This window comes from Anser brachyrhynchus (genome assembly GCF_964034855.1).
Source record: "Anser brachyrhynchus genome assembly, chromosome: 2".
NCBI classification, from domain to species: Eukaryota; Metazoa; Chordata; class Aves; order Anseriformes; family Anatidae; genus Anser; species Anser brachyrhynchus.
Window position 1 is genome coordinate 144,769,474 of NC_137695.1, and position 25,162 is coordinate 144,794,635.

General features: G+C 35.8%; 1 protein-coding gene across 6 annotated transcripts in view; it reads right to left on the reverse strand.

The window, feature by feature from the left end:
• Positions 1 to 25,162, reverse strand: part of CSMD3 (CUB and Sushi multiple domains 3) — a 703,323-nt gene that overhangs the window by 283,931 nt on the left and 394,230 nt on the right. For all 6 annotated transcript variants that reach the window (XM_080578052.1, XM_080578051.1, XM_080578050.1 and 3 more), the window contains 3 exons: positions 19,585 to 19,723; positions 14,932 to 15,119; positions 12,392 to 12,580 (listed from right to left, as the gene is read on the reverse strand). In XM_080578052.1, coding sequence (XP_080434178.1) covers positions 12,392 to 12,580; positions 14,932 to 15,119; positions 19,585 to 19,723 — 516 coding nt within the window. The remainder of the gene's footprint in view (positions 1 to 12,391; positions 12,581 to 14,931; positions 15,120 to 19,584; positions 19,724 to 25,162) is intronic.

Consider the following 25,162-nt stretch of genomic DNA (forward strand, 5'->3'; position numbering starts at 1 on the left):
GGTATAACATGCTTCTGCCCCTCTTTAAACATCATTAGCAGCTAGAAACATAGCACTCAAACATAGTACAGATCATGAAGGCAGGAGAAGTTTGCACTTCCAATATAATAACAGTACTCAAACAACATCCTCATACATTGTTTTATATTTGAGATGATTTCTGCTAAACGTTGACAGGGTAAATTATGAAATGCATAACTATGGTTTTTTTTGGTTGTTTATATATGTATATTAATGTTATATATTACTATAATATAGTAATATAATATATTACTATATTATATGTTATATCATGCTATATTAGCACGTTATATATTACCCCCTTTAGGGTACTGAACATAAAGAAGTATACATTTAATTACAGTTTTCTTATAGAAAAGAAATGAAACTTGGATATTGTTACTATACACTTCATCCTATACGCTAGGATACAGTAAGACTGTGGAAACAGTGAGTATATATTCCTGATCTTTGCTGTCTTAGCTGGAGTGAGAAGACAGAGAAACAAACTCAATGTCAAACACACTCTGATGGGAACCCTACTCCATTTATGAGAAAAAGTTTATGGCAATTAAAGGTCGCTATTACTTGTAACCTTTAGTCTTTTCCCTACTTGTATACACATTCAATTAAAATAAATAAATAACACCCTATTTTGCCTAGCTAAATTGGTTTGATTGTTGTAGCTGACCACTTTCTGTTTGAAAGGTATTTTTATCTGGGTAGCCTCATCATTTATTTATTCGTGTGTGTGCGCTATTTTTCCTGCCAGCTTTCTAGCCTTTTTGTCCAGACTGTAAGCTAGAAAGTTGGAGATCCAATACCACAGGCTGAAATAGAACATTTTAGGACCACTACTGCCCAATCTCATCATATCAAGGGAAATGATGCCCCAACACATTCATTTTCCTCCTCACTTCTCTGATGAAGATCCAATGAGGTCAGTTATCATCTGATCTTGTTATATTTAGATGTTAGCAAAATAGAATCAGGGCATGTTATAACAGCATGTTACTGCAGATTCTGATGGTAACTACCTACTTTGTCCACACTTTAGGTCAGCCCTATTAAAAAGGGCTGCAATAGAAAATGCAATCAGTTTTTATAACCACAGGAAACAGCCCAAACAAATAATGTATTTTACAGTGGGTGTTTGGAAAATCTTTCAAGAATGCGTCATGACAAAATGTCTATGGCATTCACTGTAACTGTATGAAGGGTAGCAGATGGCAAACAAAGGCATCAAGGGACCAGCATGTTACCAAACAAAGCCAAGTTGACAGATCTGAAATATAAAATGTGCACTGGTCCTGATAGGATGGCAAACAGCCAGAGCGTATAATATCACAACTAGTATCTGACTCTTTTTTGGAATGCAAAGGAAAACAGAAACACGTTAAAATGAAAACAGCAAAAGATACTCTTTATACATTTTTCTAGACTCTATAGGAAACCTTTTCACATTATGATATATGGAGACAGACTAAAACAGGACAGACTAAAATTGTAATGAATAAATAAGCAAATAACTGAAGCACTAGCTTGGTGTTCTAATGTGGAAAATGGCGTACATGAAATGTGTGATGATTTTTTTAATCATCATTTATTGTGTTGCTAACACGGCAATTAATTTCTTCGTTATGCAAGAAAAAGAGCTCAACCAAGACATGCCTTAATCTTTTTATTTATTTATTTATTACTGTGTTTTGTGAGAAGGACAAGGCACAAAAAAAATAAAAAAATATCTGCGTGTAATACAGATAGATATCTGGATGTATAGTACAAAGTACCTCTACAGCGTGATAATGGGAAATGATGTAACAGCTTATGAAGTAAGTCTTGGTTAAATGTGATTGAAGATTAAAATTTAGTAGGGGAATTCAGTGACTAAGCCAGCTGTTCAAGTGAAATAAGATTCTTACAGCACTGGGTTGCTTGAAGACTTTCGTTGTAATGGATCATAACTTCATTCCTTTTGCTCAGTAACAAACCAGTCACAAGGAGGAGTGGCAGTAAGCAAGGCTAGCTTAGAAAATTGCCCTATATATATATATATATATTTTTTTTTTTTCCCCAAACAATTTTAGAACCTTTACTCAGGCTACGTATAAGTGTCTCAGTGGGAGGCCATGCTTAATCCCTGAAATACATAAGTAGTTGCAATGAAAACACCTGACATGTCATTCATAAAATCATCAAGCTCCATTTCAGGTCATATTTCATCCATCTTACTATTTTAAAAAATCATTGTTCCATACTAGAAATAGACTTGTAATTTCTAGCCTAACTTGTAATTTCTTGTAATTTCTAGCCTAAATTTATTCATGGTTCATTTTCACCCATTTATTCGTATTATAAACTGTCATTATGTTATTTTCCATCTTGGAGACTGACTTTGGAGGGCTGGCAAAGCATGACAGTCTCTGGCCTTGTTTGATTCACTTACATGAGACAAGCTTAATCTACTCTTGAAAGACACATTTTTGGTCTCTATGACCACTGTATTACCTATTCCAAGTACTTACCTATCTTTCTTGTCACAGCCTCTGTGCTACACAAACATATTGCTAGGACACTTTCCAATAAAATGTGGCAGCAGTTAATAAGCAAGGAAGGTAACATTTCTGTTCATAGAAGTTTTTTCCCATTTTTTGCATGTGTCCTCAGTTCTATTTTTTAAATGTTTATGTTCTATTTTTTAAAGTTCTATTTTTTAAATGTTTATGTTTTGCTGCAGAAGTAAGCCTGTATAATCTCTTCCTGCAGAGGTCAATCTGTATATAACACTTTACTGTAGAAGACACTTCTAGAGTACACTTCTTTGTACACTTCTTGTACACTTCTTTGTAGAAGAACCTCTTACCTCTTCATTTTATTTTATTTTATTTTATTTTATTTTATTTTATTTTATTTTATTTTATTATTTTATTTTATTTTATTTTATTATTTTATTTTATTTATTTTATTTTATTTTATTTTATTTTATTTTATTTTATTTTATTTTATTTTATTTTATTTTATTTATTTTATTTTATTTTATTTTATTTTATACCATGAAATAAAACTCAGCACCACTATGTTTTCTATCATCTGAGGTCTTTGAAAAAGGTTTATGACCTATTTTAAAATGATTTATTTATTTTTATGAAACTATTTATTAATTTAAAATTAAATTTATTTTGATGCAACTGAAGTCTACTTCAGAGTCATGAAGGGTATAGCAATAATATGAAGATATCAAGAAGACTAAATGTGAGAAAAAAGGGGTTGACCACATCCAAGGACAGAAAACTGTCAAGAGAACATACTTGTTATTTAAGTAAAGCAAAAGAAAATAATGCACATTCTACATAGATACATGTATCGATGTATTTCAACATATGGTGTTCAATAACAATATAGAAAAAAAAATCACTGACCCATTTTACCTGACTGAAGATTGTGATATTTGTGAATTAGTAATATTTTCCACCTTTTAAACTGATATAACCCACCATTTTCATAGATAAATTTACTTAAAGTTTTTTTCAAAAGACTAGATCTGTCACCAACGACATGAAAACTAACATGCAATGCTTTATCACAATTTTCTAAAAAAAAACAAGGAGAGAGAGAGAAAACATACATAAGAATAGAAGCTTTTGAAAGAAAAAAAAAAAGACTTTTTTTTTTTCAGTAAGATGAACTTACTGTAAATACAAATAGATGAAATCTATTTGTTTTCCACAGTGATGGAAGAGAAAGCATAAATTTATAACTGATTAGTAATACTGATTAGTTTTACAACAGGTTTCAAGCATCAGCAAGAAATACTGGTAACTTGCAACTTCAGGAAGAACCACAGAATGGAAAGATAAACCTATTGTATGTGGATGTGTTCGTAGAAATATAAATCTATATATAAATACACACATAAAGAGGTCCCATTGCATTCAGCTGTTTAATTGTCTCTAACTTCCAAACAACAAACTAAATCTAAGTTGATTTTCATTTAATATGAAATCAACTTGCCGAGGCGATCGGCTCCAGGGCAGACGCGTTCTGCAGCGGAGCAGGGGATTGAGACAAGCAGGGCTTTTTTTTCGGCATCAAGGCCACTCGAAGCAGACAAGGAAGCCACAAGGACCCAGCAGCCCTTGTGAGGGAGGTTGATGAGGTGTAGGTGGAGCCAGCAACGCCCCTCTACCCTGACGTTCAAAAGCAGCCCCTAGGGAGCGCGAGCGACCAGGAGCACGGTGAACAGGGCAGGCAAACAGGGCGGGGTGCATCAGAAGGGCAGGGCGTGTCAGTTTGCGCGGCAGTTCACGCAGGCAGGGCGAGCAGGGAGGGCCCCTCGCCGCTCTTCTGCAGCGGTCTTTCCCTTCAGTACTTGTAACCTGCCTGCGAGGAACCTGGCCATGGTATCAACCAGGCAGAAAACCATGGCCTCCGCATCTCTTGTGGCCTCTCCAGCTGCAGTCTGGCAGTCAGGCACACTGGTGATGAGCTAAGGGATGGTATGCTAGAATCAGAGGGACTGTGTGCTAGTGAGGCCCTTCGGTCAGCTACACAAGGTGCTGCGTGTAGGGAGGTGCATTTGAAGTGCTTCTACACAGACTCATGGAGTATGAGGAATAAAATGGATGAGCTAGAAGTCTTGGCCCAGTCCCACAGCTACAATGTCATCAGCATAAGCGAAACCTGGTGGGATGAGTCCTGTGGCTCATGTGTTGCAATAGATGGTTACAGGCTCTTCAAGAGGGATAGGCAGGGTAGGCGAGGTGGCGGGGTGGATATGTATGTGAAGCATGGGCTGGACTGTGTGGAACTTCAAGCTGGCGATGGCAAAGTTGAGAGCCTCTGGGTAAGGATTAAGGGACAAACAAATAAAGGGGATGTCGTTGTGGGAGCCTGTTACAGACCACCTGGCCAAGACGACAATGCTGATGAATTATCCTTTGCAGAACTAAGAGATGCCTCGAGATCAACTCCCCTTGTCCTACTGGGGGATTTCAACTTGCCAGACGTCAGCTGGGATTACCACACGGCTGACACGAGCAAGTCCAGGAGGTTCATAAAGCACCTAGATGATAACTTCTTGGTGCAGGTGCTAGAGAGCCAACTAGGAAAGGTGCCCTCCTAGATCTGTTGCTGGAGAACAGAGAGGGTCTTGTGGGAGACGTGGCAATTGGCGGCCGTCTTGGTCATAGTGACCATGAAGTGGTTGAGTTTAGAATTTATGGTGACAGAAGGAAAACTGTCACCAAAACTTCAGCCCTGCATATGGGGAAACCAGACTTCAGGCTGCTCAGGGAACTAGTCAGCAAGGTCCCCTGGGAAACTGCTTTTGAAGGCATTGGCGTCCATCAGTGCTGGTCAGTCTTTAAGCACTGCCTCCTAAAAGCACAGGATCAGGCGATTCCAAAATATCAGAAGTCAGGCAGGCGGGGCAGAAGGCCGGACTGGCTGACCAGGGAACTTCTACTGGAGCTTAGGTGAAAAAAGAAAGTGTATGGCTGCTGGAAGCAGGGTCAGGCAACGAGGAAGGAATACAGGGATGCTGCTCGTGTTTGTAGGGAGGAAATTTGTGTGGCCAAAGCCCAACTAGAGTTGAAGCTGGCCATGTCTGTGGGAGACAATAAAAAAGTTTTTTTTAGATATGTGAACAGAAAAAGGAGAACCAAAGAAAACATAGGTCCGCTACTAGATGGGGAGGGTCTCCTCACAGACAATGACGCAGGCAAAGCAGAGACGTTTAACGCCTTCTTTGCCTCTGTCTTCAACACTGATGATGGGCTTTGGGACCCAGGGTGCCCTGAGCTGGAGGACCATGACGGTGGGAATGACAAACTCCCAACCGACCCTGAACGTGTGTGGGATTTGCTGCTCCACCTGGATCCATACAAGTCCATGGGTCCGGATGGGATTCATCCCAGGGTGCTTAAAGAGCTGCCTGACGTCATCGCGGGACCTCTCTCAATTATTTTTCAACGATCTTGGGAATCTGGAGAGGTCCCATTGGACTGGAAGCTGGCAAATGTTGTGCCAATTTTCAAGAAGGGTAAGAAAGAAGACCCCAGCAATTACAGGCATGTCAGTCTCACGTCAGTGCCTGGTAAAATTATGGAGAGGATGATCCTTGAATTTACTGAAGCGCACCTGGGGGACAAGGCAGTCACTGGTCCCAGCCAACATGGGTTCATGAGGGGTAGGTCCTGACTAACAAATTTAACTTCTTTGTATGATAAGATCACCCATCTAGTCAATCAAGGGAAACCAGCTGATGTGATCTTTTTGGACTTCAGCAAAGCTTTTGACTTGGTTTCCCATAGGATCCTACTGGACAAAATGTCCAGCATACAGCTAAACAAAAGCATCATACGACGGGTGAGCAATTGGCTGACGGGCAGGGCTCAAAGGGTTGTGGTAAATGGGGCCACATCTGGCTGGAGGATGGTCGCTAGTGGGGTCCCTCAAGGCTCCATTTTAGGGCCAGTCCTCTTCAATGTCTTTATAAATGATTTGGATGTAGGACTAGAAGGTGTTTTGAGCAAATTTGCCAACTACATCAAACTTGGAGGAGTTGTGGACTCGGATGAGGGTGGAAAGGCCTTGCAGAGAGATCTGGACAGATTGGAGAGCCGGGTGATCACCAACCACATGAAGTTTAACAAAAGCAAGTACCGGGTCCTGCACCTGGGATGGGGCAACCCTGGCTATACGTACAGACTGGGCGACGAGACGCTGGAGAGCAGCCCCGCAGAGAGGGATCTGGGGGTTGTGGTTGACAGCAAGTTGAATATGAGCCAACAGTGTGCCCTGGCAGCCAGGAGGGCCAACCGTATCCTGGGATGCATCAAGCACGGCATTGCTAGTCGGTCGAGGGAAGCGATTGTCCCGCTCTACTCTGCGCTGGTGCGGCCTCACCTCGAGTACTCTGTGCAGTTCTGGGCACCACAGTACAAAAAGGACATTAAAGTGTTGGAGAGTGTCCAGAGGAGGGCGACAAAGATGGTGAAGGGCCTAGAGGGGAAGATATATGAGGAGTGGCTGAGGTCACTTGGCCTGTTCAGCCTGGAGAAGAGGAGGCTGAGGGGGGACCTCATCGCAGTCTACAACTTCCTCGCGAGGGAGACTGGAGAGGCAGGTGACCTATCCTCCGCTATCACCAGAGACAGGATCCGTGGGAATGGTGTCAAGCTGAGGCACGGGAAGTTTAGGCTGGACATCAGGAAGAGGTTCTTCACCGAGAGGGTGGTTGCACACTGGAACAGGCTCCCCAGGGAAGTAGTCACTGCACCAAGCCTGTCTGAATTTAAGAAGAGATTGGACTGTGCACTTAGTCACATGGTCTAAGCTTTTGGGCAGACCTGTGCGGTGCCAGGAGTTGGACTTGATGATCCTTATGGGTCCCTTCCAACTCGGGATATTCTATGACTCTCTGATTCTAATATGTAATTTGATTATAGAACAGAAATATAAAGACAGCTAAAAAAAAATGAAACAATGAATTACTATTTGAATCATATACTTTGTTTCATAAATCAAGAAATTTCAGCATCTGGCTTCCCTATCTACAGTAGATGTAATGTGTCTTAAGATGGGATGGATGCAAGGGGTAAAAATAAAATAACAATATAGATGTCCAATGCTTACTAACAGCCTCCTGAAAGAAACTTTGGACTTGAGTTACATTACACAAGAAAATAGCATAATAAAATCTAGATTATTCATAATGAAAGCTGTTATATCTTTATCTCCTTATTTAAATCTAAAACAGATCAGGACATGCCAACTCTTTCCAATTGTAGATTCTACCACACTGAATATTTGGAGTTGAATATATATTTTTAACAGTTGCAATTTTAATAAGATTATTGTTTTTAGCTTAGAGATGCTTTTACAAAAATAATGTAACATCTTTGCCAGATCTCCTGATAGATTCCTCATGACACTGCACAAGTCAGATTTGCTAATTCATTAGAACATCTAGGTGTTTTCATTATAATCATTGAATGTCTTCCATCTAATTTGAATGTTTTTACTTGATGTTCTCTATTCATTTTCTTAAGCAAATAAAGATCAAGTGGGATGACAATATTTATTCCTAATCCAAATACCTAATAAGAATTATTAAGTAATCAATTTCATGTTAAGATGAAGATAAGAAAAAGCACATTATACTCTTAATTATCTAAACTTTTACTATAATTTTTCCTGTCATATTTAACAGGATTAATATAATACTTCGTATATTGTTAATATAGGTTTTCTCACAAATATTCACAGTTTAAAAGCAAATTTCTATTATAATATTCAAACAGAAAGTACACGATGAGACAAAATTTGCCACTTAAGCACTGGGAAGAGTTACAGTTAAATTCAAGGGAGTACTGATAGATACATACCGAGTAAATCATAAATGGATGTTAGATAGCAATGGTATAAATGTAAAACAAGTAACATTTTTCTAAACAAAGCTCAAAAACATCTATTTTCTAGTGCAACTAGAAAACATCTATTTTCTAGTGCAACTATTTTCTGAAGACTATTCATATTCTTATTAGAAAATAACATTTGTTATTTATTTGCATGTTTGTTTTCCTAGGTATTGTGCCATGTATTTAGAGCATATAAACCAAACTGCATCTGCAGATGTACTATTTAAGAATAAATAATTATAGAGTAACACAAATAGGTTTTCTCTGTTCTGTGTGGATAAAAATAAACAAACAAAAAGGTGTACTGGGTCGGGCTGGGATGTTAACTTTCCCTGCAGCAGCCCATACAGTGCTGTGCTCTGCACTCGTAGCTAAAACAGCAATGTTATCACACCAGTGTTGTGTCTGCTGCTAAGCAGTGCTGGCACAGCAGCAGGACTCTCTCTAACCCCCCTAGGGGTGGGCAAAAATGTGAGAAAAGAAACATCACTAGGGCAGCTGACCTAAACCAACCAAAGGGATATTCCTTACCATATGATGTCACACTCAGCAATAAAAGGTGGAAAAAGGAGGAAGAGGGGAGGGGTGGGCTCTTGTTGTGAAAATGTCTGTCCTCCTCCCGAACACCGGCTACGTGCGTTGAGGCCCTGCTTCAAGGACGTGGTCAAGCATCGCTCATTTGTGGGAAGTAGAGAGTAATTTCTTTCCTCTGCACTTCCACACATCCTTTACTTGTTTTGTTTAGTTTTCCCTTTCCCCTTCCTTTTCCCCTTTCCTTTTTTCCCCTTTAGTTAAATTGTTAATTGTTTAGTTAAACTGTTTAGTTAAATTGTTTAATTAATAATAATCTTTCCTTAATAATCATTATTTTTTTCTTTTCTTCCCTTTAATTAAATCATCCTTATCTCAACCCGTGAGTTGTTCTTTCCTTTACTTCTTCCCCTCCTCATCTAAGGAGGGGGAGTGAGAAAGCAGTTGTGGTGTTCAGCTGCCTAGCATGGGAAAACCACCACAAAAGGTAAGAGCATTTTACCCACAAGACAAAGAAGCAAAAATATAGCAGAAGTTCAAAAGTTGAGGCCTTCATCACTGCCACTTCTTTTGAAAATAAATAAATAAATAAATATATATATTGTCAATACAGCTGTCCAGAAATTGGTCACAATTCCCCTGAAGGACTGTTAAAGAATCTTCCTAATAGTCTACAAATTACCTCATTTTTTGAAGAGACTGATGGCTGGACAAAGATCATAAGTTTTATTCTTAGTTTTATGGTTGTCTAACATATTTTAAAACAGTGGTGTTGCTGTCTTGAAAACTGAAAGCAATTCCACTGCTGGAATAAAAGTTTGGACTAAATCATATTCTGATGTCCCTTCCAGCTATAACTCTTTTATGGTCTTGTATGAGAGAATTTGAAAATATTTTTCTTTATTATTCATCTTTGAAAAGCATGAACAGCAATAGATAATATTATCCTCAAAATTTTATATTCAGAGACCTCTAAAATTAATATTTCAGAAATGCTTTGCTATTCTACATATATAAATGTGTGATTGCATGTGTATATATGTATACATACACAGAGCAATGTGCAATACACTGACTGTGCATCCCTTGTCCACACAGATACATGTAAATAGCAAAACTAAGGAAATGACCAATAAAATCCTTCATGTGTATCAATCATTCAGATTTGAATGAATTATACAACCTGTTATAATGATACACCCCTCAGGCTAGTCTTTACAGATGGAGACAGCTGTTTTGTTTGTTCATTTTTAAACCATTATTCTCAGTATCCTCTAAATGTTCCTATAGACAATGAAGTGTGACTTTGTGGATAAGTTTTTTGTGATGCTTATCTGTAATATCCAAACACCTAATGAAAAAACTAGCTTACACTCCTTCAAAGAATACAATCACAATCAATGCAGTCTTCAACTCTGAGGAAGAACTGGGTCTGAAAAATCTATTTTTTTTTCCTATACCTTTCTCCTTGAAAGCACTTGCATTCGTGAGTTGTCAGGTTTTGTTTGCACAATTGTTGCTACATGATGTAGTTATCAAAAAGAAATGCTTTTAACTATCTAGAAATAACCCAGCTCCCCAAAAACTGATACAGCAATATAACAAATGAGCAGGAACAGTTACCAATGTGTTTATTAGTGGCATGGTTAATATAAAGCTATCCTCATAGTTTATGAAACCAACAGCCCATTGAGCAAATGCCCTTTTTTCCCTGGAGGTGCAAGGACTGTGGATCCTATATAAAAACATTTCACTAGAGAAGAAATTCAGCAATAAAATTAAAATGAGTTCAACCATGAATTGATTAAATTTACTAGAATAAATGTACTCAATCCTGCCTTTAGAGCATATTTATTCAATGGACAATTGCCATTTAGCGATGTGCTCTAGAGAAAAAAAAACTCATTTACTTAATGAATGTATGCTAGTGCAGCATCTTGAGGAAGAAATTCATCACAATACTTATGTTCATTTCACAGCAGAGCACAGTATTCATAGGGCGTGTGTTAATACTGTTTGTTTTAGATGGTTAGCATGTAGTGCCTATCAACATAAGAAGCCACATCTTCTATTTACAGCCTATCCAGCCAAATATAGCCCCCCTGCCTGTGAGCTATGGGAACTCTGCAATTTCTCATCCCATGAATTAGACTAAGAAACAGAATCATTTAGGTTTGCTGAACAGAGTGCCATTTTCAGGACAGTGATTATTCACTCTCTTTTCTACCACCACAAATTTCTGGTATCATCATACCCTTCCATGTTCAACATAGTCATATATAAAATATGAAGCATTTGCTAACTAATTAAGCTAAAGGCTTAAGGAAGACCCTGCTGTTCAAAGACTCCATAATCTAAAGAATGAAATACAGTGAAAACTATTATATTTACATATGGCAAGTCACACATCCATGATTCAATAAACGTTTTTTAGTCTTCTTTCAAGTTCAGCTTTTACCTTCTGAGTGTTTTGAGACACTAAGAGTTGTTTTAGGAAAATATACTATCACATGCTTTACATAGAATTTATGTATTCAGTAGATTTTTTTTAATAAATACTAGCTTAGAATTAATTGAGTGAATTATTCCTGATAACATTTTTATCATCAGAAAAGCATGTTCCATATTCAAAGGAAAATATTTATTTTGAGAGGAAAACAACTCAAATATACACCCTAATAAAAATTACAATATACTTTCTTAATATTAAATATAAATGATATTACCCTAAGAGGATAAGTGTCATAAAAATGAATAATTCTCAGAAATTATTAATTTTTCAAGCGATTCTGTAATGACATTCTGGCAACTCCGAAATATATGAAAAAAAAATGTTACTTGATACCATTTTTGTCTCATTTAACAATCATAAGCACAAACATCAAATATCATATGGCACTAATCAGTTCTTACAGTAATTTAAGGGTGACAGGTTTTGTTAACAAATTAGGAACAAAACAGGAAACTCGAGAAAACGCAGTTTTTGAGTCAGGTAAAAATAAACCTCATCTCATGTTTTGTGTATCAACACCAAAGACAGATATCCAACCACAAATATTTGTAGTTTGTAACAACTTCTTTACAAGAAAATACACATTAACCTTACGTGCCTTGAACTAACTGGTAATCAGCTAGCTCATGGTAACATATATTCAGATATACATATCTTCAATAATCTTCCGATTTAAAGAATTATAGAATCATAGAATCATTAAGGTTGGAAAAGGCCTCCAAGATCATCTGGTCCAACCATTTATATATCATTCTCTCCTTTTATTACTAAATATCTCATCACATAGACATATATAACCTTCATTTCGTCCAACTGTATTATTTCTTAAAATTAGAGGTTTTATAAGCTCCATTTAAGTCATTTGACTAATATTTTGGCAAAATGTGTAAATTTTAAGGTACTATGTATTTTAACCATTCATTCTTACCATCACAAGTTGGGAGTGGGTGACTCCACCAGTGGTTTTTTTCACACAGCAAAGGCTCCTCATGACTTAGCCTATAACCTGGATCACAACTAAATGAGACAGTGGATCCTATAGAGAAGTCATGTCCATAGCGGCGTCCATGCACTGGTATGCCAGGATCCAAGCAAGAGTAAGTATTAACGGTTACACCTAGATTATAATAAATGAATAAATAAATAAATAAATACATTTAAACCAATTTGTTTGCTTGTTTGCTTGTTTGTTTGTTTGTCTAAGTAATTCCCTGTACTGGGGTGGTGTGGGGCAAGGTTCTATTATAAAGCATTTTCAGTGATTTACAAAGCAATTATAAAGCATTTTCATTGATTTATCCTTGACATTTGTTTCTCTGAGTTACCACTGTAGGTCATCATAGCCAATGAATTGTGTTCTGCTGATATTGCAGACAAAAAACATTGCATAATTTAGTGTAAATTTATGTTGATCCTATCTCAGTAATGTTATGCTATGATTTATAGAAATTGTTTTTATATAAATTATTTTCAAGCCTAATGTTCTTTGATATGTGTGATATTGGGGAGACAAATAAAAATGCAGAAAAAGAAGTAAAGATGAGCTGACTTGATACAGACAATATTTGTATGTGCTAAAAAATTAAACTTTTTACATTATTTTCCATTGAGAATATTAACTTGATTATGAAAGAATTAGGGGAAAACAAAGAACAAAAAACTCTAGGAATATTACTGAGAGTTAACAAATTAGAAGAAACAGTTGGTGTAGGATCTTCTGGGTGTTTTTTCCTTCTACAAAAATTCCTACACATAAGCCTTAGGATATCCTTCCTTACAAAATAATACAGCGTGGAAAGAAAACGATAGCATAAAAAAAATAAAAACATAAAAAAGACATCAGCTTTCAATAGGATGGCTGAAGAGAAAAACACGGAATCATTTAGATTATTATCATCCAGAAAGAGAAAAACAGAATTGCACTGTACTGGATAATATAAAACAAAGAAGCAATAAAAATTAAACAAAAATAACATGTATACTGAATGTCTGTACATAAACAGAGTATGCTAAGCAGAAAAGCTACTGGAAATAGTTTATTTAGTGTAAAAATTATTAAAGATGCATATTTTTAGAATTCTCTTATAGTATAGTATAAACTGAACTTTCATTCTTCACAAGTTTAAAGCAGAACTCTGGAATGGGGATCAATTTTAATGAAAATGCATTTTATAATGAAATTGAAGAATTCATACATTTGAAAAGAATATTCAGGTTCCCTTTCAAAATTTAGTTAATTAAAAGAGTAGATATAAAGGCACTTCTAGTAAGTGCAGCTTTCCTCTTTTTGCTGTTCACATTCCTGAAATGTAATTTCTACCATTAAGCATTATATATTTAGCCAATTATTTTAAGAATTAAATGGTCTTTGCTGGGAGCATTAATCTAGTTTTCCTAATGTGTAAGGATAGCTATACCTCAAATTTCATAGAGGATGAGAACTTAACAAAATCATTAGTTCTCCACAATGTAGATGATAAACATGGAAGTACGTGGGTGAAGGCTGAGACAGTAAAGAATTTTGTATCTAATAGTAGATTTGCTGGGATAAAATGCCAGAACTTAACATTTAATGGAGTTCAAAGCAGCCAAAATTTTAAGTGGCAAAGTCCACATATTATATTTAATATCCTTATCATTAGTGATCAGAAATAATGTAAATGGTCAAAAAAATGGTAAAAGATTAAGAACATCTGAAAATTCCTTGGTGGTAGTTCCAACAAGTATGAAATAGAAATAGATAACAATATGTTCTTGATGACAGTAATTACAAAAACTATTTTTCACATGAAAATATGATTTGGTAAAACAAACACATACTTAGAACAACAAAAAGTAAATGACATGATAATATAGCAAGTTACGTGAATTTTACACATTCATAAAAATACGAAATCTTACTGATACTTTCTACAGTGTAGTTTATATGACTGTAATAAGGGAAAAAGAATACTTCTACATAAGATTTATAATCAACAAATCACATACGGGTTTTTAGATCCTTAAAAATCCATAATCGTGCAATTCAGTAATTGTTTTTTCTGCTCATTAATATAAATCACATTTCCTGTTAGCTTTAGAATTTCAGATCCATCAATCAGGACAGTAATTCAGACACTTGCTTTAGAATTTCGTAATTTTCCTGATTTTATGCAGTCTTATACATACAAAAATACATTATATAAAAGGTAAGAATAACAAGACATAATAGCAACATCCAGAAGAAAGGTATTTGCATGCCATTCTTATTTTCTGATTCTTAAAGCACTGAGTACTACAGTAATGACATTAAGTGAAATTACTAGGCATTATTCTGCAGTTTCATATTACCAAACCTTACTCAATTTGAAAAAAATAGGAGGCCTGACTCAGCAGTCTACCAAAGACAGAGCATTTAGACATTTATATTTTTAAGACCATGATAAGCAGAGATGAGGAAATCAAACCACACAGTTCACAATGACTTACTTTCGTAATGAATCTTGAATCCATTGTTAGAACGGCTGTTGTCAGTTGTAAAGAGAAGATAAATGAAATTGCTACTGCTAAATAGGAACTGTGGGACCTGAGTACCATTGTAGGATCCCAGAAGTGGAGATAATAAATTTGGTCCATCATGAACTTCCAGAACATCATAATTGAGTTCTGTCTGAAATCTGGAATTGAGGAAACATCCACAGGTACAAATATAAGCAGGTAAACCAAACACATAGCAAGTATGTCACATTTTTAAAACTATTCTTCTTTCCTGACTATAATATTTTAATTATTTCTCCACATATCTACTTTACAATATCAATTATATTATTACATAATCAATACAATAACCACATTTCAGGTTAGTGTCCTGGTAAGATGAGAAATAAGTTTTAACTCCTTGAGCAGGTTTGTATTGCAGAAAAGTAAAAAAAGTAAGAAACTTTTAAAAGAATAATAAAACAATCCTGGCTTGTTAGCAGAGATTAATATTACTTCCATACACTATTTTATATCACATAATGATTTTCAATTATGGAAAAATAAAGTAAATGATATAGAGGTTAGGTTTATATGTTCCTTTATTGTATCTATTCCATTTGGCACAAATATCATCAAAGTACTTTATATTACCAAAAATCATACTCTGACCACCTACCCTCAAAATTGCCTATAAGCAGGGATAGAATCACTTAAATCCTCTTTGATAATCCTGTCACTTTGTGCCAGTCATGGCTCAGTGCAAAGTAGCAGCAGAAGTTAGGTTAAAAATAAATAAATAAATAAATAAATCTTATTTAGAAAACACTACAAAGTGAAATGTCCCTTTGCAATCTGCATGTGTGCTGTCTTTGTCAAGAAAAAACGGAGTATGACAATGCTGCTAGATACCTCCTTGTTCTTCTTGGTTTTGATGGTATCACCAGTCCCAAACCTCTGTTTGTTATTTTGACATCAGTTTCTCTCTTGCAGTGCTAGATCTTACATTAATCATATTGCTTTAATAGAATCTCTGATGAATTACTGAAAAACCCTTCCAGCATTAGAAAGAAAAACATTAACAACAGGATCCTTCAGATATTCCTAGCTCTCTCTCTGATTCACTTAGATGCCTAATTCAGCTTTGTGAAATCCATTCATGGAACTGCACGACTAACAACAATGTACTGAAGAACTCTGTGTTTCGATATTTATGTCCCAGGCGTCTCAACCTAAAATCTAAAGGAGTCTGGCAAAAGAAGAGAAGCCAAATTAAACCTCCGGAACATGTTTTCTTTTATTTCTGTTCTGATCATATAAATAACATAAAAAGAGTGCAAAGAAATAAAATAATAGGGAGTTAAAAAAATAAAGCAGGATAAGCCTAGAAGCCGGACAGCTGAAAATTTAGGGGAAATGAATGTTGGTTTTTTTTTTGGCTAGTGCCCACATGAGCTCAGAATGATATGTTTCTAAATCAAAAATATTCTTTGCTTCTGTCAGACTACAGTGTTCTTTCCTCCTTAAAAAGCCACTAATCTTAAATTAACCTGGATGCCTTCATTGCTGTGTTAAGTCTATTCTTATGGAGGACTTTCCAATGTTCAGTCAAACGGACAGGAGTGAAACAAACTTTAATACAGAAGGAGATGCACACTTTTTATCTTATTTGACCAGCTAAAGCTGCTCTAATATTTATAACATGCATCTTTGTTTTTGAGACAACCTGTCAACTGTATGTGGTGTTAGGATATAAGCAGAATACCCCAACACACAGTGTATTCTCATTAGTCAAATGTGACTAGTGCTCCAATCAGTAGTTTGCTGATTAACATCCCTAGCATTTAAAGGCTCATAATTAGGCTTCATGATAAACACTTCATTACAATGAAGAATGGCACTCACATTTCTCACTTTCATCATTTCAACTCAGCCTGCATAGCTACTGACTTACAACAGAAATCCAACAGATTATCATAGCTATGACTGTGTAAAAGGAGTATACTTGTCAGACTATTTATTAACAGTCCTGAAGCAAAATATGAAAAAGTCCTTATGAACTCCCTGAAAGCACTAAAAGAAATAGCTATTATTCTCTGTCTGTAGTTCTCTTTCCTTTAAACCTGTGCGTCAGGCTTCATGGCATAGGAACACAATAGTACATACAGGCATCAAATACGGTACCATGCAATGTCTCGAGAGAAACCATGGGAAGATGAGAGATAAAAAAGGGAATATAAGCTGCTGTACAAGTGATAAACTGAAAGTAATGTTAAGGTGTCACTCCGCAGGAAACATGCATAAGAATTTTCCCCTTTCTCTTGGAAAATCTAAAAAGAAAGGATATAAAGATGCTAAACGTATAACATATTTACTGAGATATATATACATATATATATATAAAAAATCAAAATCAAAATACTAATGGACCATAGAATTCTGAGTATTTGCACCAAGAAAGGCTAAAAATAATATTCCTCTGTTTTTCAGGACAAAGATGAAATGTTAAGAACTGGACAAAATATGAGTTTTTGTTTGTTTGATTTCTTTACTTTTAAATCACATGGGAAAGCCACTTGAATATAGCTTTAAAGGTGGATATTTTAAAAAAATTAACCTCCAGTCTTTAGGAAAATCCTGCTGAAGGTTTGCAAGTAGAAGGAACAGAATAAGGACAGACTAGAATGATTTTGCAAAATAAGATAATGTATCCATTTCTCAGAATATCAATTTAAATTATAAGGAAAAAATGTCTAAGTAATATATATATGTATATATGTATATATTACACTATGATCATTTATTTCATTATGAGGTTTACATAGTATTTTTTTAATTTACATCCAAACATATATTTCTAAATGCATGAGAGCATACATAGATGTATTTTTACATGCAATCCTGCAAAGAAACACAGAAACACAGACCCCTATATGTAAATAGGGCCTATCTGAATTCATTCCGTTGTATCTCACCAATATAGAAAGCATTCCTATTTATGGCAAGTGACAAGACTGTCTAGAATGAGCATCAATGGAAAATGAGGAAGTGTGACAATGTGATCAGGTTATGAAGAGAAAAAGAGCTCCCTCTGTGATATGAAAAGATCACATCTTGTTCTTATTGCTCTTACCTACAAGAGTAATAGAATTTGTGCAATTTTATGACAGGGTTTTAATACATTATAAACCAAAAGTATACACTCAAGACTGACAGATTTAATAAAACCCAGGTGTAAAGAAAGAAAATCCATCTGACACAGAATTTTCAAAAATAAAAAGGCAAATGCTTTTCATTTTGAAATGACTGTCCACAACATAATTTGTTGAAAATGAAATACAGAATTAAAAATAGATTTTTTCAAATGATCTAATATTTTCTCTTTTCAGAAATACGAGTTATTGAAAGTTCTAACATTTTTATTATCACTTTGATTTACAGAATCACTGACATGTCTGAATTTGAATTTGTGCAAAATTTGCTAACTTCTCTTTTCTACTTTAATTAGCAAAAATTTATATTTTAAGCTGATTCACAACACCTGTGTGTTTGGAAGATTAGCTTTCGTTTCATACCAAGGATAGGAAATACTTCTGAAGGATTTATATTACCTGTCCTCTAACTGCATATAACATCATGTAAACATATTATTACAGTGTAAACTTTAACACTAAAAAAAGCTTTTAAACCTATCACAATGAGATTTTTTTCTTACAGAAGATCTTTATTTCCATATCCTGCTTAAAATAAATTTGAAAATGTATTAAAATGAAGCAGTATCTTCTCTTCAGATTGAATGTGACCAGGACCATTCAGAAGATGCTGTATATATAGCAACTGAGAAGTACTTGTATGATATTTGTGCATTATAATTTTTCAAAAGACTTTTTTTTTTCTTTTTCTCTTTTTTTACTGGATCATCATCTAATTTCTTAATATTTACAATTAAGAATAATCTAGAATATGCTTAAAATATGTAGAACATATGGAATTTTTTAATTACATTTCTTTTTATGTTTTTTCATAGTGAGTTTAAATTCAACATCCACAGCTTGCTACCATTAGAAACTTAAGGCACCTAACATGTTTCATTCCTTTGAATCAGGAAGGGATGTAACAGGAAAAACTTAGCAAAAGTGAGCTGCTGCAGTAATTTGGGGAAACTGTAATTCCATCCTGCAAGCACCACTCCTTTTAGAAAAACAGATCAGATCAGATGACCTCGTAAATATTCATGATGGATTAAAAAAAAAAAAAGTATTTAATTCAGTTTTGACTGTTAATTCAGATTCTCAGAGTTGAAGATTTCACACATTTCGGAAAGAAAATGGCTTCGTAAGTATAATTTATCACAGTAACACAGTTACAAGCAAATTAAACATGTTAATCTTTATAAAGAGACCAAGCTATTAACTAGGGCAGACAGACTTAATATATGCAAAAGGTAGGAATTTCAAAAGCTTTTCAGTTCATTGAAGTGGAATTTACACTGAAGATAAAATTCATGCTCTGCAGGCACTAACATGTTTTGGAAAATTCTACCCAACAATACAATTACTTGATTTCAGAAAAAGTGAAAATTAAGTTTAGGATAGAGCTAATAAACTATTGCTTCTGATAAAAACAAAACTGAAAATATTAAATAAGAAAAATATTAGCCAAGACCTTTCAAATGTAATTTTGATAGAGTGTCCTGGTTCAGCTTCTATCACCCACTCACAATTCAAGGAGTCTTTATAATACCCAGGCCAGCCTGGAGAGAGGATTACTCCACTGGGAGATGAAAAATGCCCACCACATGGAGCTAAAAATAAAACAAAGACAAAGGTGTAATAACACAAACTTATGATAAGTAATTAATCATTATCGATTTCATTATAGCATATTTATACTTAAATTAAAAAAATCCATCTGCAGGAAGATGCAACAACACTTGAAGCTGACAAACTCTGCAGGGCTTGGAATTAGATGGAGAGGACTGAATTATAGATAAAGAACTGAATTAAGATAAAATTAACATTATTCAGAAAGTGCTGACATAACCTTTTATACTGTATTTTTACAGATACAATACAGTTTACTGTAATAAAGGACATAGAGCAAAACACAGTGTTTAAAACCTGGGATTGTTTCTGCTTTTAATTATGAGCAGAGAGATTTGAAACAAAACAAAACAAAACAAAACAACAACAACAAAAAAAAAACTATGCAGAAGTTTCAGTTGAATATTAAGCTTGAAATTAATAAAATTTCATTTCAGCTTTGACACAGATCCACTGTGAGATCACATACATTTTATTTGTGAGGTTGGCAGTTCAAATTCCGTATTCATGAAACCGATATACTTACCATTTTTACAAGATTAGCTAATATTTTTGAAGCATTTGGCAAATACATTTTAAATGTTGTAAAATATCCATAGTCAAACAGAACTATTAGAAACAATATGTACTATTTCTCTCTGCAATAGTAAGCAAAGATGAGCTATTAAGACACAACTAAAAATAAAGTATCTGATAATCACATTCAAAGCTTTTTAATGGCTTAATGATGCATTAATTACAGGAATAATCTCCACAGCTGTAGGTCTTGCAGAGATGTCTGCATTCCTGCTCGAGGTGTCACCTAGAGCAGGTTGCCCATGAGCAGGTCCAGATGGTTTCTGAAGACCTCCCAGGAGGAGATCCAAAACTTCTCTGGGAAACCTGTGCCAGTGTTCTACCTCGGCAGTAAAGTGCTTCCTGATGTTCAGTTCCTGTGTTTCAGTTTGTACCCATTGCCTCTTGTTCTGTCACTGGGCACTACCAAAAAGAACCTGGATCCATCCTTTTTGCACTCTCCCTTCAGGTATTTATAGATATTGAACAGATCCACCCTGATTTTCCTCTTCTCCAGGCTGAAGAGTCCCAGCTCTTTCAGACTTTCCTTATAGGAGAGATGCTCCAGTCATCAAATGAGGCATCCTTCATCATCTCAGTCAATGGTCCTTTTTTAGACCCCTTCCAGCATGTCCATGTCTCTCCTGTACACAGGGGAGCACAGAACTGGATGCAGCACTCCAGATGTGGTCTCACTGGGGATGAATAGAGGAGAAGGATCACCCCCTTTGACATGCTGGCAAAATGTTGCCTAATGCAGCCTAGGATACCACTAACCTTCTTTGTGGTGAGTGTACATAGCTGACTCATGTTCAACCTGGTATCCAGGTTCTTTTCTGCCAGGCTACTATCCAGCTGGATGGCCTCCAGCATGTGCTAGTGCCTGACGTTGTTCCTCCCTGAGGACAGGATTTTGCACTTCTCCTTGTTGAACTTCTTGAGATTCTTGTATGCCCATTTCTCCAGCCTGGCGAGGTCCCTCTGGATGGCAGCACAAACTATCAGCCACTCCCAGTTTCATGTCATCGGTAAACTTGCTGAGGGTAGACTCTGGCCCATCATCCATAAAGCTATTTATGTATTTAATTATCAGAAGACACATTTATTTATTTATTTATTTATTTATTTATTTATTTATTTATTTATTTTGTTTATTATTACTAGTATCATGTAAGTATCCGGTTAGAGGGCAGAAACTTTTGGGGAAAAGAAAGCTGCACTGTAAAGTTTCAGCACTCTTTCAATTCACTCTTTATGCATACAGGGTTACACAATGATGAAAAGAAATCTGCTACATTTTATATGTCTTACTGTATTGTTGGCAAGTCTCTTTACTAAACAGTGCATTTAAAAAAAAAAAGTTTCTTACATTTCATAATTTTTTTATTTATATATATTTTTTTGCTTAGACACCTCATACTGTCTGCAAAGCATTTTTTCTGCTCATTTTGATGAAGCAGCACTGTACATGCTACTGTCTAAATTATTCTGGACTTCTCCATTACAAAAATGTTTTAATTTTGTTCCATTTGACACACCTTCAAATTGAAGATCATGAATTATCATATATTTATCTGATCTCTATTTTTCTCAGGAAATTACCAGGGTCCTGTATTGAAATGATGAACTGTTGTAATGAAGCATTTTATATTTTTAAGGACATTTTATATTTTTAATCCCTTCTTTGTCCTACTGTGTGGAAAAATATATATATATATATTCTAAAAGCTATATAAAATGTAAAGTTCAGAACTAACTATATTGCAAACATCTCTAAATATGCAATTTTAGAGTTTTAGTCTCCCCAATCCAAACCCCTACCTGCTTGTCTTAAAATATCAATTCTCAAATTATACCTTAAGGTCCTTTTGTCAAACTACCTTCATCAAACACTATCAGTCAAACAGTACAGTATTTAAACTAAGAATTACATCAATAACTGTAAGGTTAACATTAAAACATTAATCATCCCTACATTTTATTGTATGTAACTACTTATGCATATCCAAAATACATATGGAGTTGATATACTACAAAATATACTAACAAGAGTAATACCAGATGGTCTTATCCTGAGCCAGTGTACTACCATAGTTGGCACTTAGTATTGCTAAATTTGTGCAAAGCTCCACTTTATCACTAAATTTACATTAAACTGTTAAAGATTATATTTGGAAAACAGAAAAGAACTCTTACAAAAAATGCTTCTATGAATATTACATTTGAAATAATACATATCTCTTTATTAGATTGTGTAAATTCACTATGATTTCTCTTTGTATGTGGGATCTAACATAATAGTTTTGCTTTGATGTTTTTGTTGTTTTCTGTTGTTTAAAGAAAATCTTTCTTGTCCTTCTCATGATTATGGTTCTTCCTGATGTCTTCAGTGCAAATTCTTTATCTGACATTTACTATCACATGCTGATTTCCCAGATCCAAGAATCCTTCCCTTCAGAATAGCTGGGTGACTGGGCTTATCTTCAAGAGCTTTGCTTTTCACCCCATTTTTTTTTTTTTTTTTTGCATTGAGTTTTAGTCCCTGTTCTTTCTTCCAGTTCTATTTGGTGGTTGACTGGCAGATTTACACCCACTGTCAGTGGGTTAAAAACAGAATACTAGAAATATACCATAACCAGTGTTTGTCATCAAACAGAATATCTTTGTCAAACATGAGCTTATGCCAATTACCAAAAAACAGTCTTAGCCTGATCTACGAATTCCCACAAATCCATTTCTATTTATTTCTATTTCCTTGCATACTAAGGTACGGCAGTTGAGTCAGGAAATTTCTATGCATGAGTATGAGGAAAACTTTGAGGATGACAGGCTAATCAGTGAACAGAACACTTTGTAGGTTCACAGTTCTAGACTCTTTTTTTTTTTTTCCAAAAGCTTATTACTCATTGTAAGCATTACAGGAGTCATGCAGGTAGACCAAGAGCAGAGCTGCAGTCCATGTGTAGCTGGACTATATTACAAGAGATTATGCGAAAATCCTTCATATGACCCTCACACAAGGAAGATGAAAGACACAGGGACATGAATCCTACATGTAAATGCATAGTGGAATCACAAAATCAGGACTCCTCTGCTAGGTAAACGAAGATAGGAGCCAAGGGTGACAACACACACAGAGGCAGTTAGTGCCCTCACCAACACAGCATCATTGCACACCATCTAGTGCATCTAATGCATGACATTGCTAGTCGGTTGAGGGAAGTGATTCTCCCGCTCTACTCTGCACTGGTGTGGCCTCACCTCGAGTACTGTGTGCAGTTTTGGGCACCGCAGTACAAAAAGTGGAGAGTGTCCAGAGAAGAGCAACTAAGATGGTGAAGGGCCTAGAGGGGAAGACATATGAGGAGTGGCTGAGTTCACTTGGTTTGTTCAGCCTGGAAAAGAGGAGGCTGAGAGGAGACCTCATCGCAGTCTACAGCTTCCTCACGAGGGGGAGTGGAGGGGCAGGCGCCGATCTATTCTCGCTGGTGACCAGTGATAGGACCCGAGGGAATGGAGTCAAGCTGCGACAGGGGAGGCTCAGGCTGGTTATCAGGAAGAGGTTCTTCACTGAGAGGGTGGTCGCGTGCTGGAACAGGCTCCCCAGGGACATAGTCATCGCACCAAGCCTGTCGGAGTTTAAGAAGTGTTTGGACTATGATCTCAGTCATATGGTCTGAATTTTTGGGTAGACCTGTGTGGAGCCAGAAGTTGGACTCAGTGATCCTTGTGGGTCCCTTCCAACTTGGGATATTCTATGATTCTATGATTTGAGTAAGGTGAGAAGGACTAGATTGGTGACAGAAAAAGGGTCTGGTGACATTCAAGTGACTATCAGATGAATGATGAACCAGGAGTTGAAGGGGCAGGGACTGCCAGCCCCAGGCTGAGCTGAAGTGGGGTCCTGGGCCATGGACAGGGCTGGGGGGAGGCCCCAACAGAGGCTGCGGCAAAGCCTGCCTGTTGGTGCGTCAGGCATATTGCCCTGACAAATGAGTATGCTGACCCTACCCACCTGTACCACATTGATTATTATATGGTTCTCTCCTATAAACTGTAACAGAAGACATTTCTGCAGTGAAGAAAAAACTTCACAGTAGTCACATTCAGTATCTCCTGGTCAGCGTGAGGAGTTCATGTCTTTGACTTGGTATGTATGACAATGAGATGATGAGGTGTGTGAAAGGCAAGCAGACTTGAGCTTATATGAAATGGCATTGTGTTATGAAGTCAATAAAAATTCAAAACACCCCATAAGACCAAATTAATTACAATAATAGCTTAAAATTAGATTCATTTGTCTTCAAGCTGTATCTTCAATCTTAAAAATATACTTAATTCTGCAGTAGATAAATACACTTAATTCAAATATACCAGCTTCCCAATCCTAAGGATTCCAGTCTATGTTCCATCTAGAGTCTCAGACCATTTGAGCCATCTGAACCATTTAGAATGTATGGTTCAGATTCTGGTATAGAGATAGACATTTAAAAATATTCCCATTATTTTAAATATTTTATTAGCAGTGCTAAACAGCTCCATAAACACCATAATAAAGTAAGGTCCACGACTGTGTATCATCTAGGGAAACTGACCCATCTTGTATCTATGAAACCATTAGAATTTTGAACTTAAAGTTAACTGGATATGAATAGTATAAGGAGTCACATTCATATATTAAAATTAAGCAAATTTTGTTAGGAAGGCAGTTCAATAGTGAAAATCTGAACTAAGCTTTTATTTAATATAAAACGTAACAGACTGTTTGTAAATCACATATTATATCATCATCGATCAAATTGTATTTTTTAAGAGGTGAAAAGATCTTAAAATACAGGAAATGTAATGAAGCAAATTTTATATTT